We start from the raw sequence: 20030 nt of genomic DNA, 5'->3' as shown, positions 1-20030 counted from the left end.
GACCCCGACTACACACTGCTTTTTGTAAGACGTCAAAAGCCAAAAAGGTTGGAAACCACTGGTTTCATCTTTAACAATGCGTTGTATTTTAAAAGCTTGTTATATTATCCATTGTGTCAGTAAAGTGAGGATGCTTTCAAAAATAATGCCATGAATACTTTTTATTGATGATGATGTGATAAAATACATGTAAGAACCACAAAAACCCTCTGGGCTTCCACAGCTGAACAGATGTTATTTTATTAAAACATGAATAGAGCTGCATGCTGCTCATTGGATTCTGACAGTAACAACAGCAGAGTCAACTGAGACAAATCAATGAATCATGTAGAAGGAAAAATAATTGAGTGTTTGAGTTTGAGACAGATCTGCTTCACAGTGCAGAGTGTGTGTGATGTTTGATTTCAGCCGCAGATCTTTAGTCAGCAGAGTTTCTGTACACAGGAGAGACTCTCCCTCCTACAGAGGACACAGAAACACTGACGAACCAGACAAGACTGCAAACCCAGCATACAGAGGCTGAGTGAATGTAGTGTTGAAGGTGTGGAGGTGGATCAGTGTGTCAGAGGAGACTCTGTAGAAGGACAGAGTGCCAGCAGGACAGTCCACATACACTGCTACTCTGTTGGAGACAGAGGAGGAGGAGGAGGAGGAGATGGATTTTGTTTTTCTGTTATTGTGCCAGACAGAGTAACCACCATAATCAGAGCAGTCCAGACTCCAGGACTGACCATTCCTTCCAAACTCACAGTCATCATTGACTCCTCTCCTTCTGTTTCCTCTGTAAGTCACTGATATATTAACCACTCCTTTCCACTCAACCTCCCAGTAACAGCGATAAGTCAGAACATTTCTACACAGCAGCTGAGGCCTGCAGTCAAATCTGTCTTGATGATCAGGATATGACTGAACAAAGAAGACACGAGTCACCCTCCTGTTGTTGTCACTCAGTTTGAGTTTTGCGTTTGTTGTATTTGTGTCTAGTTCCAGTTCACAGGCATCTGATGGAGAGAACAAGACACAATACAGCTGCAGTTTATCATCTGTTGATTTATTAACAACTTTACTTACAATCACTGAAATTAAATCATTCAAACTTAAACCATCTCCTTGACAACTGAGACTATTATTGATAAAGGTCATGAGATGTGACTGAATGCTTTGGAGATAAAGAGTAAGTGGACATTTTGATGAGAATTTTTTTTTTGCCAAATTCAAATTTAAACTTCATTTGGCCATTTATAAAACATTTCTCTTTTAAATCCTGAACTGTGATGAACAGAAGGAAATTTCTGTTTCATTGATTCATTGGTTCAAGATAAATGTCAGTTTAGGCCACACCCTTTTCTGCCAAAACATATTTTCCATCATTTTGAACTTTTGTCACTTCTTTTAGATATTTCATCCAGTTTTTCTAAAAGTGCTCATTAATCAAACTGAAAACACACTCACACTTCCTCACACCAGGTTTCAGTCTCTGCACTCCACCATGGTCCACCCTGGTAGAAGAGACAAAGTCACCATCAACTTCTTACACCTTCACTTATATCCACCATTAAACATTAATCAGAGTCCCTCAGTTAGTCAGAGTGTCTGTCCATCTGTCCATACCTGAGAGTATCCACTTGTCTTTCCATACCTGAGAATGTCCACCTGTCTGTCTGTGCCTGAGAGTGTCAACCTGTCTGTTCATACCTGAGAGTGTCCAGTCTCCAGTGTGGATCATCCAGTCCAGCGTACAGCAGCTTCTCCCCTCGGTCTCCTGGATAATTGTAGCTCAGGTCCAGCTCTCTCAGATGGGAGGGGTTGGAGCTCAGAGCTGAGGCCAGAGAAGCACAGCCTTCCTCTGTGATCAGACATCCTGACAGACTGAATGCACACAACAGTTGCTCTAATGAGCTTAAAAAGATTCTCAACTTAATACAGTATTTTGTCCTTCAGGCCTTTATGTTTGTTGTGTGCATTACATTCAGCGCCCCCTGCTGTATGTTGATGTCATGCAGATACATTTTAAGTTGGTAGTAGGAAGAAAGCACATATTTCTGCTGGAGGCTGCAATTGCTGAAGCTCAGGGTTTAATCTGATACCATTCTGTTTTTACTTTGGCAGAAGAAGAAATGCCTTTAGAGTCAAATATTGTTTGACAGCAAATCTAAAGATAGTGAGAAGATTTAATAGAAATTTACTGATGTTTTATGTTAGTTCATATTTTTCATTCCAATGATGTTCACTGTGTGATTGCAGTAATTTAATTAGCCAACTTATTGTCTTCCATCATTTTTCTGATTTCATTTCATTCAGTGTCTAAATATTTAATTTCTAGTATTTTCAAAAAAAAAAGTTAAATATAAAAAAAATCATGTGCAACATTTCCCGAGCAGCAGATCTGCTTCATATGTTCACCTGCATGTAGAGGACATGGCAGTAATTCTGTGTTGTAAATTTTCTGTTATTCGTTTCATTATAATAGATTTTCATGTCTGTATGCACATTGAGTCTTGATTGAGGATTAAATGACAGAAACATATATCTTGACCACATGGCGGTGTGAAAGGAATGTTACTTACTGTACACTTCAGCTCAGACAGTGCACATCTTTTTAGTATCAAAAACTCCTCATGTAAACTAGAAACTGGGGGAAGCCAAAATATTACTTTAAATACATAGTAATAAAAATGACCTGAGAGTTTCCAGTCTGCAGTGTGGACTCTCCAGTCCAGCAGATAGCAGCTTCACTCCTGAATCCTGCAGGTCATTGTTACTTATATCAAGCTCTCTCAGACAAGAGGACTGGGAGCTGAGAACTGAGGACAGAGCTGCACAGCTTCTCTCTGAGAGATTACAGCCACTCAGCCTGAAGAAGAATCACCAGAACAAAAGAAAGCACTTGTAAACATTAGTTTTCTTCCTTGAGAAAAGAATAAAAACAATATCAATCTGGATAGTTCTGTGTGCACGTACAGAGCTCTGTTGGAGACTTTGACCACTGGCAGCAGCCTCAGAAGAGCCTCCTCTGAAGCAGAGTATTTCTTCAGGTCAAACACGTCCAGACCTTTTTCTGATGACAGCAAGATGAAGACCAGAGCTGACCACTGAGCAGGAGACAGTTTATCTGTGGAGAGATGTCCTGATCTCAGGTACCGTTGGATCTCCTCCACTAGAGAATGATCATTCAGTTCATTCAGACAGTGGAACAGATTGATGCTTCTCTCTGCAGACAGATTCTCACTGATCTTCTTCTTGATGTACTTGACTGTTTTCTGATTGGTCTGTGAGCTACTTCCTGTCTGTGTCAGCAGGCCTCGTAGGAGAGTCTGATTGGTCTGCAGTGAAAGACCCAGGAGGAAGCGAAGGAACAAGTCCAAGTGTCCATTTCGACTCTTTAAGGCCTCGTCCACAGCACCTTGGTAGAGATGTGTTGGTTCAGGTTTGTCTTTAAATAGTTTAGACCATCGAGATGTTTGTTCTTCTGCCAGGAGATAGACTCCAAATTTGATGAATGTCAGATGGACATGAAGAGCAGCCAGAAACTCCTGAAAGCTCAGATGGACAAAGCAGAACACCTTGTCTTGGTACAGACCTCTCTCCTCTTTAAAGAACTCTGTGAACACTCCTGAGTATACTGAGGCTGCTCTGATATCGATGCCACACTCTGTCAGGTCTGATTCATAGAAGATCAGGTTGCCTTTCTGCAGCTGCTCAAAAGCCAGTTTTCCCAGAGACTCAATCATCTTCCTGTTTTTTGGATTCCAGTGTGGATCCGTCTCAGCTCCTCCATCATACTTGACGTTCTTCAGTTTGGACTGAACCACCAGGAAGTGGATGTACATCTCAGTCAGGGTCTTGGGCAGCTTCCCTCCTTTTCTGCTTTTCAACACAGCCTCCAGAACTGTAGCAGTGATCCAACAGAAGACTGGGATGTGGCACATGATGTGGAGGCTTTGTGATGTCTTAATGTGGGAGATGATGGTGCCGGCCTGCTCCTCATCTCTGAATCTCTTCCTGAAGTACTCCTGCCTCTGTGGGTCAGTGAACCCTCTGACCTCTGTCACCATACCGACACACTCAGGAGGGATCTGATTGGCTGCTGCAGGTCGTGTGGTTATCCAGAGGTGAGCAGAGGGAAGCAGTGTCCCCCTGATGAGGTTTGTCAGCAGCACATCCACTGAGGTGGACTCTGTAACATCAGTCAGGTTCTCATTGTTCTTGAAGTCCAGAGGAAATCGACACTCATCCAGACCATCAAAGATGAACACAACCTGGAACTCATCAAACCTACAGATTCCTGCTTCTTTGATTTCAGTGAAGAAGTGATGAACAAGTTCCACCAAGCTGTACCTTTTCTCTTTCTGCACATTCAGCTCTCTGAAAGTGAATGGAAACATGAACTGTATGTCCTGGTTGGCTTTGTCTTCAGCCCAGTCCAGAGTGAACTTCTGTGTTAAGACTGTTTTCCCAATGCCAGCCACTCCCTTTGTCATCACTGTTCTGACTGGTTCATCTCTTCCAGGTGAGGCTTTAAAGATGTCTTCTTGTCTGATAGTTGTTTCTGGTCTGTCTGGTTTCCAGGATGCTGTTTCAATCTGTCTGACCTCATGTTCTTCATTGACCTCTGCAGTCCCTCCCTCTGTGATGTAGAGCTCTGTGTAGATCTGATTCAGAAGGGTTGGGTTTCCTGCTTTAGCGATCCCCTCAAACACACACTGGAACTTCTTCTTCAGATTAGACTTGAGTTTATATCGACACTCTGCAGCACAAGTTCCTGGACGAGCAAACAACAAATGAAATTAGTCAGTAGACCCTACACTAAATTTGGAAATCTGAACATTTAAGTGTTTCTGTATAGTTTTTCCTCTTCCATCAGTGGAGGACAAACAGCCTGATGCAGATGTGTGCAGCATATTTACTGCTTGAAATATAGTTTGAAATATAAACCTCTCCCATGTTGCCTCCATTTCCTGTCTATCATGTTAAATCTGTTAAAATCCTCTTACTGCTCTGCAGATGGTCAGCCAGCTCCTCCTGCTTCATTCTCCTCAGGAAGTGCAGTGTGATCTTCAGAAATGCCTCTCTGCTGCTCCTCCTCTGCTCTTCCTCCTCACCTCTCAACACCTCCTCATCCTCACTCTGACTCTCTAAACATTCTGGGTAATCTGGATTCAGACCCCTGTGGACTCTCTTCAGCTCGATCTTCACAAAAGTGATGATGTTCTCCTCCAGCAGCTGGAACAGGAAGTTAAACGGAACATTTTATTTAAACTGGTAGAACGCAACATGTGATTCATCTGTCAGTCTGAAGGCCTTCTGGTCTAAACAGAGCAGCACTGTTAGTGTAGTAGTTTGATGTTGTTTCATGTTAAGGTTAGACACCTTTCCATAAAGAGAAATGTTGGGGGTTATCACCAGAAGTATAGTTAGCATCTTATTTTACAAACTGCAATAGCCCGGTTCCGTTGGCTTTACTTCCTCTTTGTCTCGGGACTTTTCCCAGGAAGGTACACACTGGGTGCAGTCGAAAAGTATGTCCTATTGTCTTTTCCTACACACTTTTCTTTGACCTAAATGGAAAACATTACAAGGTCAAGGAAAGATGTTCATAAGGACTTAGGAAAAGACAACGGCAGTGCTAAGAGAATCCAACTCCACACAGGCCGCGTATTTATGCGATGGCGGATGTTATTGAAGTGGGTCTGTCCATATTCCGAAGATGGACTACAAAAAACATATCTTAGATACTTCACCCCGTGCGTTCTTATTGTGTTTTTTCATACTGGCTATATAAACGTGGACAACATGGTGAAACAAGGGCGAAATTTTCAGTCAGGCTTTGGGGGAGACCAAGTGGGCATGGGGTATATATAAAATTAAACACACATAGCCAAATAAATAATGTAGGCTTATAAAATACTTTTTGTAGATTTACATGTGGTGTGAATGTCCAGGTTTATACAGTGAAACTATTTCCAATAAAGCAGCCCTTCTCAGGATGAATCTTGAGCTCCATCACAGCTGTTGGGGCATTTTTATTTTAAATAGCTAAAAGTCCAAACTCCTTCTCAAGTTTCACTTCAAGTAGGCTAAAGTTCCACTGTTACATTAAATTATCAGATGTTATGGACCAAAAATATTCAGAGCTGTACTCAAAATATTTTGAGTTGAAACCCTGAATGATCAGCCCTAACGACACCACTGCTTGTGTAGACATGTGAGTGAACCTGTGTAGATCAGAGATCTGTCCATGAAACACAAAGAATAGAGAACAGACCCAAAACTACGGCATGTGCACTCAGGAGCCACTGTTGTCTTCACTGTTGCTGGACATAAACACAAATGAGACGCAGGAGGTTTTCTGTGAATGATACACATCCAGTGCATTTTGGAGTCGGTTTAACATTGAATATTGAGGGAAACAAATTAGCTTTCTTTCAGTTTTGGGGGGAATATGATATTGTGTCATTAAGCACTTGCATTAAGTAATATTACTTAATTACCAAGGTCAGAATTGAATTAAAAAAGGAATGTAGGCTACCAGTCACAAAACTGAAACAAAATTGTCACATTGAGAATGCTTGCTCATGCTCACCCTCCTGAATCCCAATTATGTATGAAAATAAGTGTTAAATGTATGCAAGATAGGCATACATGTTAAGCCAACAAATCTACTACTGTACATACAATTTTGTTTGAGTTATCTCCTTTCCTTTCGTAAAGGATGGTCAAATGTACCCTATGCTAAAGGAGATTAGAAAGGAAGGACTGAAGCACCTTTCCTTAGCATTGGAGAATTCGACCAGCTCTTATCATGGCTGCCACGTAGATACCTCTGGGTCATTTCACTCAGTTAGGAACCTTCCTAAGCAAAAAAGAATATTTGACTGCAGCCATTCTCTCTGCTCTCTACACTTTCGCTGTTTTTGTTGTAAATGTGAAGTTAAGTTACATAAAAACACATGTAAAGTCATTGTATTAATGTTGTTATGTTTTAGAGTCGCAATTTTATTTCTTTTCCTGCATAAATCTGCTAATGAGAGAACAGTGTTGAGGCCAGTGTGTGTCCCAGTGATGCATAGCTTGTCATGCTATAGCTATATAGAGTGTACTGTTGAGACTGTGTTTGCTAGCATGGGGCATTTAGTGACTTTACTCAATGATGTTACACAGGCACTGAGAGCATGTATGCAAGAGAAACCATGGGAATGTTTTGTTTCTTCACAACTGCAGGTATGTGGGTTTATGCATGGCTATTTTTTGTTATTTTTCTGATAGCAAATACAGTATGTTAGATTAATTTATGTATATAATCTGTATATATATATAATCCTTCTTTTTCTAATGCTATTGTGCATACTCTCTTTGTGTCTGGACTTTTTCCGGGAAGGCACTGAGAGCATTTATGCAAGAGAAACCCTGTGAATGTTTTGTTTCTTCACAACTTCAGTTACTAATACCGCTGGTTGGACAATAAAATGCTCAGAGACAGTCCTGGGAAATGTGTCTTTGCCTTTTACACAACACAACACAGAGTCAGACCCATTACATTAGGACCTGAATGGTACTTTAGTATTTCATCTGTGGTTGATGGGGTTAATAGTAAAAGGTGTTTTTGTACATGTACACACCATAAATATGGAGTCCAGGTGTGTTTGATGCTGCTGTTCAGACTGATCACTGGGAATCTCTGAGCTCTGCTGCTGAACTCTGTGGAGAAAACATCACATTTAAGGACATTTAATGACTCAAAGCTGTACACAGCTTATAAACTTCAGGAGTTGTCACTGGATGACTGTGAGGTATCCCCAGCTTGGAAAGAGAAACTGACTGATTTGATTGTGATATACGAAACTGGGTTTTTCCAGACACAATTTGGGCTGCGGGGAGGCTACTGGCTTTTGTCACTGTATTCGGCTTACTGATGACTGATGAACTCTGTGGAGAAAACATCACGTTTAAGAACACTGAGTGACTCAAATCTGCACAGAGCTTATCAAAGATGTTCTGTCATGATGACAAAATGAACTCCTGTAAATACTGCTCTGATTACTGGATGTCAAATTCTTACCTTTGATCAGCAGATTGTTGAATATTAAAGTTAATAGGATACTTCATAGAGCAGTCACTCTTGATGGACACACAGCTGGGTTCCCGTTGTCTTCCCTCCCCCAGTGTATATAGTCAATTAAAAAGACAATTACATCTGATTGACAAGAGCCGTGACACTTTACATAAAAGTTGGTAAACTCTTCAAGTAAAGGGATTGGTGGATGGTTAGTAAGACAAGACAACCTGTTTTGTCTTTGACCTCGCCTTTTGCCTACGGATTTGGATTATCTTGTTGTACTGACTGATCACCTGTATATCGACCCTGCTGCAATTAAAGGACTGTTTTTTGAACTTGCATACTGTGTTAGTCTGCATTTTGAGTCCAAGCCGTTGTTCAGTTCTTGACACAAGACAGACACATCCAAGTTAGCTGCTGCTCTAATTATTGGATGTGATGTTTTCAAAGTTACACACACATATTGATATAGTGACCATGTTGGTGTCTTATAACACTGAACTCGTTGACATGTGACTGTTGCACAGGTGGACACTGTGATGTCACTGCTGAAACAATATATTAATTCCTCTTCTCAGGAGAGTCAGATAAACTTCACTTTTAAATTCTTACCTTCCATCAGCAGGTTGTCCAACTTTAAACTCAATAGGAGGATCCATAGAGTCGACACTCTTCATGGACACACAGCTGGGTTCAGGAGAGTCTGCTCTCTGCTGCTGCATCCTGATACAAATGAAACAGTGACTTCTTTTTGTTTCTCCCAGTGTTCCTTGTCTTGTACTTCCTGTTTTATTTTGATACTCACCTCTTGTCTCATTCCAGGTCCTTCACTTCCTGCCCTCATGTGTCTCCCTCCCGTGTGATTACCCGCCCTGCCCTAATGTGTTGCACCTGTGCCCCGTTGTCTTCCCTCCCCCAGTGTATATAGTCTCACTGTACCCTTCCTTCTGTGCCAGTTTGTCTTGTTCCTTAGTGTCAGCATTCCAGCCTTTTTCCCCTAGTAAGCCTTGTAGTTCCTGACCTGTTTTGTCTTTGACCTCGCCTTTTGCCTACGGATTTGGATTATCTTGTTGTACTGACTGATCACCTGTATATCGACCCTGCTGCAATTAAAGGACTGTTTTTTGAACTTGCATACTGTGTTAGTCTGCATTTTGAGTCCAAGCCGTTGTTCAGTTCTTGACACAAGACAGACACATCCAAGTTAGCTGCTGCTCTAATTATTGGATGTGATGTTTTCAAAGTTACACACACATATTGATATAGTGACCATGTTGGTGTCTTATAACACTGAACTCGTTGACATGTGACTGTTGCACAGGTGGACACTGTGATGTCACTGCTGAAACAATATATTAATTCCTCTTCTCAGGAGAGTCAGATAAACTTCACTTTTAAATTCTTACCTTCCATCAGCAGGTTGTCCAACTTTAAACTCAATAGGAGGATCCATAGAGTCGACACTCTTCATGGACACACAGCTGGGTTCAGGAGAGTCTGCTCTCTGCTGCTGCATCCTGATACAAATGAAACAGTGACAAAAGCATGTTGTTAAAACCAATGAAATGAAGGGTTAATCATCAAATTCCTCCAGTGATGGAAAGAGGATGGCAGGCGACTTGGTCATGAGTCAACAGAAGAAGAAGAAAGTGAGGATGTTCTACAGGCAGCCTGGTCGTCAGAATAAAACGTTGGCACTGTATGTTTCTGCAAACCACAGAAATGTTGAATCTCTACGTTTCAACATGTGGAATACGTAGCATATTAACATTTCAACAAAACATATTATATCAACATTTCTAAAGTGATGTAGTTCACATGTGATCTATATGAGCTGATCTTTCTTATCAGGGGGAGGAGGGATTGGTGGATGGTTAGTAAGACAAGACAACAAACACTGAAATGTAACACACCTTTTCACTTTGTTTTCTGTGTTCTGGTTCGACTTTAATGTGGCCTGAGAAACCTTCATTGTCTCTTTACCAAAGGTTTTTCAGTTAATTATGACACAGTAAACACTTACATGAAAAAGAAACACGTATACATAACGTACATTGTATCTCATTTTCTTTCTTTATTTGATTTGTCTTTAATTAGCCATTTTAGAATTTTTCTCATCTTCCATAAATATATAACATTCTTGTGTGTAACAATCTTTTCTGTCAATTATAAATCTGTTCTCTCAGTTTATCAATCCTGAGATCAATATTCTGACCTTTGCTCAGCAGGGTTCATCTTTGAAGCTTAAGATGTCATGCCCCGGCTGGAAAGCAGAGTTTTCTTTTTGTTTCTCCCAGTGTTCCTTGTCTTGTACTTCCTGTTTTATTTTGATACTCACCTCTTGTCTCGTTCCAGGTCCTTCACTTCCTGCCCTCATGTGTCTCCCTCCCGTGTGATTACCCGCCCTGCCCTAATGTGTTGCACCTGTGCCCCATTGTCTTCCCTCCCCCAGTGTATATAGTCTCACTGTACCCTTCCTTCTGTGCCAGTTTGTCTTGTTCCTTAGTGTCAGCATTCCAGCCTTTTTCCCCTAGTAAGCCTTGTAGTTCCTGACCTGTTTTGTCTTTGACCTCGCCTTTTGCCTACGGATTTGGATTATCTTGTTGTACTGACTGATCACCTGTATATCGACCCTGCTGCAATTAAAGGACTGTTTTTTGAACTTGCATACTGTGTTAGTCTGCATTTTGAGTCCAAGCCGTTGTTCAGTTCTTGACACAAGACAGACACATCCAAGTTAGCTGCTGCTCTAATTATTGGATGTGATGTTTTCAAAGTTACACACACATATTGATATAGTGACCATGTTGGTGTCTTATAACACTGAACTCGTTGACATGTGACTGTTGCACAGGTGGACACTGTGATGTCACTGCTGAAACAATATATTAATTCCTCTTCTCAGGAGAGTCAGATAAACTTCACTTTTAAATTCTTACCTTCCATCAGCAGGTTGTCCAACTTTAAACTCAATAGGAGGATCCATAGAGTCGACACTCTTCATGGACACACAGCTGGGTTCAGGAGAGTCTGCTCTCTGCTGCTGCATCCTGATACAAACAAACAATTAACAACTAAAAGGATTTAAAAAAGATGAATTTTGACCAGACTGTCAGCAGCTGAAATTTTAGAAGTAGAATGAAAATCAGTAAGAAGACAGTGGATGAGAAACGTTCTCCTGTTCATCAACATGTCATCTGATGAACGATGCTGTCTCATTGTATTGATTAGTTGACTAATCAGTTGTTGAGATCTTTGTTAACTCAGAAAGTTAGTAGTTCATTCTGTGTCATTTTGAGTTTTTATTCAGTAGTTGAGTGTCAGATGTGATAGTGAGTGTGAATAATGATGGTGGAGTGATGTGAGTGGAGAACAGTGATGGACAGTTAGAGATCCTCATCTCACCTCTGAGCTTTGGTCTGGCTGTCAAGTTCCCCACACAGAGAGCTTTTAGAGGGAGGGACTCCCTCCTCTCTGTCCTCACACTGATCCATAGCAGAGAAACAGCTGCTGGGAGAGCTGCACTCAGTCACAACAATAAGGTTTCATCACAGGACACATTAGTTCTCATTCGTCACAAATACTGTAGAAAACAGTGAAGCTGCAGCTCTTCCCATCAGACACACTGACCAGGTCCATCTGAGGACTCTGCAGCCTCTGGGACAGTTCACAACATGGACTGCAAAGCGCTTTCAGTCAAACCAAGTCTGTCTCAGTGTTGGAAGATGGTTGTATTTTGGATTAAAATGCACCACAGCCAAGTTGATCTAAGCTGTCCGACCAGTTCTGACACTTTGCATTTTTCACTGATCATGTGAGCTCAGATTATAATCAAAGTACTGTTGGTTCAACCTGAGAACCACTGACAGTAATACAAGGATATCAATCACAAGAAATCATTCTCAAACTGCTCTCCTTTAACTCATCAAGAAACAAATGATCAAGAATCAAAATCTTCTGTAAAACTGAAGGATTAAATATATATTGTGAAACATCATCATCCAGTAACATTTCTACTGTCCAGTCCAACAGATTCAACACAATGTGTGTGATCATTCATCAGACATTTACAGATTTCTCTGGTAGGATTCTCACCTGCTGAAGTCACTTCAGGTCAATTTACAGACATTTTCCACCTTCATGTGTCAAGGAAACATTGGCAGAAAGCTGCTCATTCTCCTCGTCAGTCCTGGTGTTTGTGTGCATTTGATCTGAGGACTCAGTCACATCCTCATAACTCCAGAGTCCACATCTAAAAAAACATCAGAGTGATCTCAAAACCAGTCTAACCTGTGGCAGAAACCCAGTCAGTGTCAGAGAAACCTCACATCACATGATGTAGTTCAATTATTTGTCCACTAGATGGAGCCAACTGAAGATCTAATGAGCTAAAGATCAGCTGTTAGTATGTCTGACCAACAACATCACTCAGCAGCTTGAATCAACTTGGCTGAGATGCATTTTATCCAAAAAAAAACATCTTACATCTCTGAGATTATTTCCAGCTTCAAGTTGTCTATTAAATTACACCATTTCAGGTGTCTTTGAATTAGGTGTTTGGCCTTTGGAGAGCTGAACAGTAACCATAATATTTTACTCTGAAGCTTACTGAAGCTTTGGCATTAGTTCAATAAGGAATATCTCTATCATCACACTCTGCCTTCAGATATCATGGTTTAACGCTGCTATCTTCTTCTGTTCTATTTCTTTGTCACTTCTACTTTCCACACTGTCAAAATGCCTTCATTCACAATTCTGTCATCACCATACTGACCAGTGATCTTTCTACCTGTGTTCCTCCCACCAATCAGACCCTTAGTGCTGCTCTTTAAATATCTTTGCAATGCTGCACTCTGTCTTTCAGACCTACTATTGTGTAACCCACCTCCTCCCCATCACCACCATGTCCTCCATGTTGTCCAAAGAGAACCAACTAAAGGTCCATAAAGAATCTGCCGGCTCATTCCTCCACCACCAGTGTCAAGACTCAAGATCCTGTCCTATCTCCTGTCTTCATAAGGGTTTACGCTTATGAAGATGCCTCACATCAACTAAGTCTAATCACCAAAATGTCTGTGTTGCAATAAACAATAAACATTGTTATTCACTTTCAATTGATCTCTCATTATTACACTGCAGTTAACTGGAATATTGGTTATAGCTTTTTATTTTGTTTTATCATTATTCCAACCTTTCTGCTGCCTTTAACTCTTTTCTTCTTTATTTTCCTCCTTACCTTCTTTAACACAAGTTGGTGTGTGAGAGAGTTTCTTTTTATACCAGCAAGAGATAAATTCCGTTCTTAAAGATCAAACAGACACATTTTATGCAGTCAACAAACATTTTTATTAAAAAGTTAAAAATCCAAATAACATACAGTTAAATGCCAAACTATCCCTAGCCCTACATAGAATAGACATTGTTTCTTAAAAAAAGTCATTTTTAAAAAGTCATTAAGCTGCTACCATAACACTAGCAGCTTAATGAATTTAATCAAATGTGTCTCAAAATAATTTAGAAATAACAGTTCAGTTTAAAATGTCAAATAAAAAGCAGAACAGTCCAGAAAGGGGAAGGTCTCTGCAGACTGAGGGGGGAGGGAAAGTCTCTCTGGGCTCCTCCGTGGTCACTCTGTACACCAGAGGACGTCAGATCCTCCGCTGCTCATCCAGGATGACCCACCAGGAGCAAGAAACACAAAGCACACTGAGTTTCTGGAGTTTCTGCCATGGCCCAAACACACACACACTGCTGTACATTTTCAATAAATCTCACCAAAACTAAAATTTTCACATTAAAAAGCCAACTCAACATATCAGCTTCAGACAACCAAAACAATTGAAGCTATTCAGTGAAGTTTCAGGAGCAGGACCACATATCAATTACGCCACTACTGGCATTCCTATAAATACCACCTAACCCTCTTCGCTTCTTCCACTCTTGTATTCTGCGCCCCTACCTCCCACCCTATTTCTCTCTTCCTGTTTCTTCATGATTCTTCCTCTGCTTTGTAGGGTTCTGAGGGGCTCCGCTGTTGCCCAGGTGCTGCAGCAGATTCCCCGTGAGCTTCCCCACAACGCAGTCAGCAACTGGAAGAACTATGCACATTGTTTTCCTCAATCTTCCTAAATCATCCAAACACATCTCATTGATGGTGTGGTCCTTGCTAGTGAAATCAGGATTCTTTGACTGAATCTTTTCAAACAAATAATTCCTTGAGTCACTGTACAAAATGAAATTCATCCTCAACAACACTAAGATCACAAAAAACACAGATGTTACTCTTCAGGAATAACTTAATATCTGCTGACCTCAACTGCCAGCAGTAACTGATCACAAAGGGACCTTTGCCTTCTCTGTAAATTTAATTTTATATATGGTATATGAGAATAATATGAAGACTGTAAAGCCTCTGTTCAAATAAAGTCAAGTCTTAAATAAGAGCACAAACAAATGAAGAACAGGTAAAAAGACATTGATAAGGCGTTGAATTACCTATTCTCCCTCTCTACTCTAAAATTAGTTTTGCCTGTTGTTCCTTCAGTTGGATGTTTGAGCGTCACTCTGCAGAATGACGTATGTGCAGAGTTTGTTTTCACATTCATCTGCTGAGGGAGGAAAGTTTCACATGGCCTACAAGCAGGATTTGTGACATCACAACTACACTGTAAAAAAAAAAAAAAAGTTATTTCACAGAAATTTATTGTATCATTTTACAGTTTTTTTTGTTTTGTTTTTTCTACATTAAGTGTAAATGCCATAAAAATACAGTAAATTATTTTTATTAAAAATATTCACCATAAAATAAAGGCTGTAATCTGTAAATTAATATAATGGAATATTATAGTTTTTTTAACAGGATTTTTCAATTACTTAATGGTCTTGAATGTTATGTTACATTGAATTCTATGTAAAAATACAAATAATACACATCCTATTACTGAATGTAAAATCAAGGCAACTTTCTGTTTTTTTTACTTTAAATTTAATGTTAAAAAAAAGTTTTAAAAAAGTTAAAAAGTAAAAAAAAAAACTTACCGTCAAATATTGGTAAAAAAAACCCTTTAGTTATTCTACAAAGAATTGTTTTTAAAATACAGATATTTACTGTAGACACTGTCTGCATTTTTACAGTCCTGTTGTAAAATAAAAACAAAAAAATTTAAAATATTGCTAGAATGCAAAATAAATATATAAATGTGCACAAAAAAATGAAAAACATTGCAGAAATACCTTAAAATTACCTAATTTAAATAATGGCTTGTTTTATACAGTGTTCTTTTGTAAATTCATAGAATTATCCAATTCATCCTTAAGACTGCCCCATCAAAGCACAAATTTCTGGATGTAAAACACAAAAAAAATATGTAAAATTATATTAAAATTATCCTCCTTTAACACCCATTAATGGTATCTTGAGAGCTTTCGGCTTTAATTGTATGTGATTATCTCATCTATTTACAGTAAATTCCTGGTAAAAAATATTGGTTTGATACTGTACAAAAAAATAGGATCATGCAAAAATGGCTTACAAAAACATAATTTTAATAATCATACCTTATATAAACATTATCTGAAAGTAATTACAAGCAACTATCCATAAGATCTACAGACTTTTCCAATTAATGTATGGGATTTACTGTATATGCATAGTATTTGACAGTAATTACAAGTAACTATCCAACATATCCATCTGACACTCTTCTTCAGAGGGATATTTTTTGTAGCTCCCTCAATTTGTTTTGTGCATTGCATTGTGGGAGAATATTATCCATCAATAGCACACACAAAAATAAATCAAAAGTCAATTTTGTCACTTTTCCATTATGAACACACTAAACATTTAAACCTGCTGTATACTGAATGAGTGATCCAACTGTGGTGAATGATGAATGAGCAGAATACGCTGAATGAAACTTAATGACTCTTTTGTCCACTCTACTGCTGTGTTTTTTAGATGTATATTGTATAGTCTGAATATACTTTCATATTTCTATCTCCAGTTGATTGGAAATGTGTTTTACTTCTTTAGGGGAGATGTCAATCAAAGACAGTCAATACACGCCCACACACTGCTGAGTAGAGGGGCCTTTAGGGGCCTTTAAACTGGGAGAATTTAAATATATATTGTTATGACCCGGCCTAAGAGAAACCCTGGTGCAACATGAAAATGACACTCCCTCTCCCCAGCTACAAAAAAAAAGCAGCAACAAGGGATTTTGCAGCCTTTAAATGTTTATGTCATAGTTGTGGTTTCAGGGTGAGTTAACACCAAAACAACAAACAAAAGGGAACTAAAGCTAATCAACCTAAAATTACCTATTTAAACATAAAGAAACAAAAATACAAATCACTGACATAACTCCTAACTTAACAGAAACAGGAGGACAGATGCCATCCACCTCTACAGAAACTGGGTTGTTAAATATATTTACAAAGTTATTTACAATACTGTACACAGTGGGTCAGAGAAGCAGAACAACAACAGCAACAACAATAGCGATAGATACATGACTAACAACAGCAGGAACAGCAGGAGAAGGACATCCCCACGTCAGTGCGGTCCATGGGGTTTCCTGAAGATGAGAAAGCACAAAGAACTCCGGGGAAGAAGTCAAGTTAGTAACATGCATTAATGGTAAATGAATACATACAGATGGAGAGGAGGAGAGAGGAGCTCAGTGCATCATGAGAAGTCCCCCGGCAGTCTAGGCCTATAGCAGCATAACTAAGGGCTGGTTCAAGACAAGTTTGGTTGGCCCTAACTATGAGCTTTATCAGAAAGGAAAGTTTTAAGCCTACTCTTAGAGAGGGTAGAGAGGGTGTCTGTAGAGAGGCTCTGCCTCCCATTCTACTTTTAAAGACTGTAGGAACCACCAGTAAGCCTACATTCTGGGAGCGCAGTTTTCTAGTGGGATAATAGGGTACTATGAGCTCTCAATAATTACAGAGATCAATGGCATAGAACCAACAGAAAGCATGCCAAAAGTAGTTACAAAAAATGACCAGCAGGTGTCGCACTGAGTGAACCTCCTCATCAATAGGTTTGTACACTCAATGTTTCCAAAAATAAATAGAAATGTGGATATGTTGACAGCTAGACAAAAAACAGGCATCTATTGATAGGCATTTATGCAGTGACTAATCTACACAGACAGTGAACATCATATGAAGCATCAACTATTGTGCAGTAAATCAGTTTGGGACATTTCATCCAGGTAGCATCAGTTAGAATCAAGCTCTCACTGGACAGTGGCCTCCATCAGCTGTGATCATGTGGAGCCACTTGATAACTGGCAAAACACACTCAATGTAATTCTGCAGACCGGTTGGAGACTCATCCTACCTGATAGGAAGGGACTGCTTTACAGCTATTATGGAGATAGGATGAATAATTTCCGCCCATTAATAACTTAGTCGATATACATTTGACATTTGAATCTACTTAAATTTTGAGAATGCTACAGGAGGCGTTCAAGTTCGTTTCCCATACAATATGTTATGTCAACACTGTACTGATAGATATTAACATTTCTGTGAGTGTACTGAGAAGTTACACTGCTGGTCTAGAAGAACTCAGAGACCCCTCGCGCTGATACACCAGAAGACTATGAAGGGCTAGAGTACATCTCATTTTCATGAACATTTTGTTCTAGACTGAAAATGAAAAAGTAATAATTATTACACAAATAATTATACATCACACAAACATCAAGCACAAAACAGTGTAACAGTTCGACTAATGTAATTTCCAAAAAATAATATAATTATGATGGTTCTATTTTTTTTAAAACATTTTTTTTTTTTAAACAACCATCGTTGCCCAAGCCAGTGTTTGAGAATTATATATATAAAAATGTTTGTGGTCGTGTTTCCAGACTTTACAAACTTGCCAGGGTTGTAAAATACTGACTTGCAGTATTATAAAGTGCTATGCAGTGTTTTGGCATCTGAATAGTCTCAAAAGGCATGGATCTATCCCTCAAACTGGACTTCTTGTATCATATTTCATCATCTCACTGCTACCTGAAGCAACATGCCAACACTAATACAGACCATTTTTGGTCTGAACAGGGTTCAGACAGATATTCAGTCTGGTAATAGCTCAGTACATAAAAAGCACTGAGTCTACATATTCTTGAATAATTCAATACAGATATACAAATATACTGCTCCTGATGCAGAGAAAATCAAATTTAAAACATACCTCTGATTGTTGTACAAAGGGCAATGTCACTCAGTCAGTTTGATCCTGCGGGAACAGATTGATCAAAAAATATGAAATAATTTGTGATACAGTCCTAATTGCTAATTATTCATTTAACAAGGACTTCACAATGAAATGCTTAAGTGACTTTTTAAATACAAAATGTAAATATTTATCTGACTGACCAATACAATAGCTGCTTTCTGGTGAGTGAGTGATTTAGTCCTAGATGTGCACAAAACACATGAATATGAACTTTTGATTAGTTTACAAAATAACAGTCAGGTAAAAACTTCAAATGTAATATGGACAGGGTGTGAGGTGGAGCTTCAATGTTAAATTGATAAAGTTGATCAATAGAAAATTAATCAGCAATAATATCTTAATTTTATATAATTGTTTCACAAGAAAAAATGCCGAAAATGTTTTGACTTAAACTTAAATACCGACCGATCTTAACAACTCCTTATACTTACCTGGACCTACTTACCGGAAGAGCTACAGTTACAACTCCAAACAATTGGCTATGGGACACACTCCGGGGCTTGACCAACCTCAGCAGGGCCTCCCTCGGGTGAGGATGTCTAGTGCTAATGGCCAAAACATCCGGTGATCCTGAGGTCCACTACTGAAGATGTGTCCTAAAAAAATAAACAGAAAATAAATACATGAAAATAAATACTATCAGTTACAAGATCGATCCGAAACCGGAATCCAAATAGTACTTAAACACTTGATATAAAACTAGATCAACTAATTATGAAGTGACCAAAACCTGCCCAGATCTTAAACCATTGATAACTAAGATTCTAACCAGGGAGATTCTAAGTCAGACCTTTTAGAAAATCCCAACAGGAAGAAAATAGTTAAGACACCAATTAAATGTTAGCGGAGTCATGGGCTGCTGATGAACGCGTGTCGGCCAGTGCATTACCTTTGACTCCCCATTTCAACTGCTGAGTCGATGAACGAAGTAGGAGGAGTCATTGAGATATTTTCAATATCCCTCCCCCCAGTACTACTTAGCAAATGCAGGGTTGCCATTAATTTATTGCAAAATCAACAGTGTCATGCTGAAATTCAGTTTGTTGGTGCTTTTATAAATACAGCATAAAACTGTTATTCTCCTTTTACAGAAAAATACTGCTGAAAGCAGTTAACAGCCAAGCTCCTCGCTAACACAGGTACCACACAAACATTACACAAACATTTGTTTCTGCCAATAGACTGTACACTTACATGCAAGTGATTTGACTTTAGAGAATATTCAGTAGTTGTTGTTAATTGAAACTCACTGTAGTCCTCACTGTTAGTAGTAGGTTACACAATTGTGTAACCTACACAATTGTGTAACCTACTACCTAACCTACCCACAACAACAGAAACAACAACAGAAACAACAACAGAGACCCCTGTGCAGGGTCCCCAGCCATGGCCCCTTCGAGCCTTCGGCTTTAATTGTATGTGATTGTCTCATATTCCTGGTAATGCATACTCATGAATAAATGTTCAATCACATCAAACCAGCTGACACTCAGCAAACAGGTGTTTTGTGGACTTGCGGGAGGTTTACGACCATGTCCTCTGAGGTATTGGAGGTATCCAGGAAGTAAAGTGTGTTCTTAGTGGACTTTGGGCTCTACCAAAGTTCTGATATGAGACATCAATTTGTTATGTCATTGTGATGGTGTTATAAAATACATGTGAGAACAACATGCATACTGGCGAGCCTGATCAATGGCTTATTTTCAGGCACCTTAGAAATAA

At 39.3% G+C, this 20030-nt stretch overlaps 2 protein-coding genes across 2 annotated transcripts in view; one reads left to right on the top strand and one right to left on the bottom strand.

The window, feature by feature from the left end:
- Window positions 1–11101, bottom strand: part of LOC122986857 (NLR family CARD domain-containing protein 3-like) — a 934102-nt gene extending 923001 nt beyond the window's left edge. The window contains exons 1-3 of the mRNA XM_044358311.1: window positions 10996–11101; window positions 9463–9573; window positions 8669–8779 (exon numbers count right to left, since the gene is read on the bottom strand). Coding sequence (XP_044214246.1) covers window positions 8669–8779; window positions 9463–9573; window positions 10996–11060 — 287 coding nt within the window. The 5' untranslated portion in view covers window positions 11061–11101. The remainder of the gene's footprint in view (window positions 1–8668; window positions 8780–9462; window positions 9574–10995) is intronic.
- The window catches only part of LOC122986896 (NLR family CARD domain-containing protein 3-like), a 1497050-nt gene that overhangs the window by 554914 nt on the left and 922106 nt on the right, over window positions 1–20030 (top strand). The window lies entirely within an intron of this gene.

Source organism: Thunnus albacares, chromosome 1, assembly GCF_914725855.1.
Source record: "Thunnus albacares chromosome 1, fThuAlb1.1, whole genome shotgun sequence".
Lineage (NCBI taxonomy): Eukaryota > Metazoa > Chordata > Actinopteri > Scombriformes > Scombridae > Thunnus > Thunnus albacares.
The sequence above is the reverse complement of the archived record's forward strand: the minus strand, read 5'-3'. Positions and strand labels throughout refer to the sequence as shown.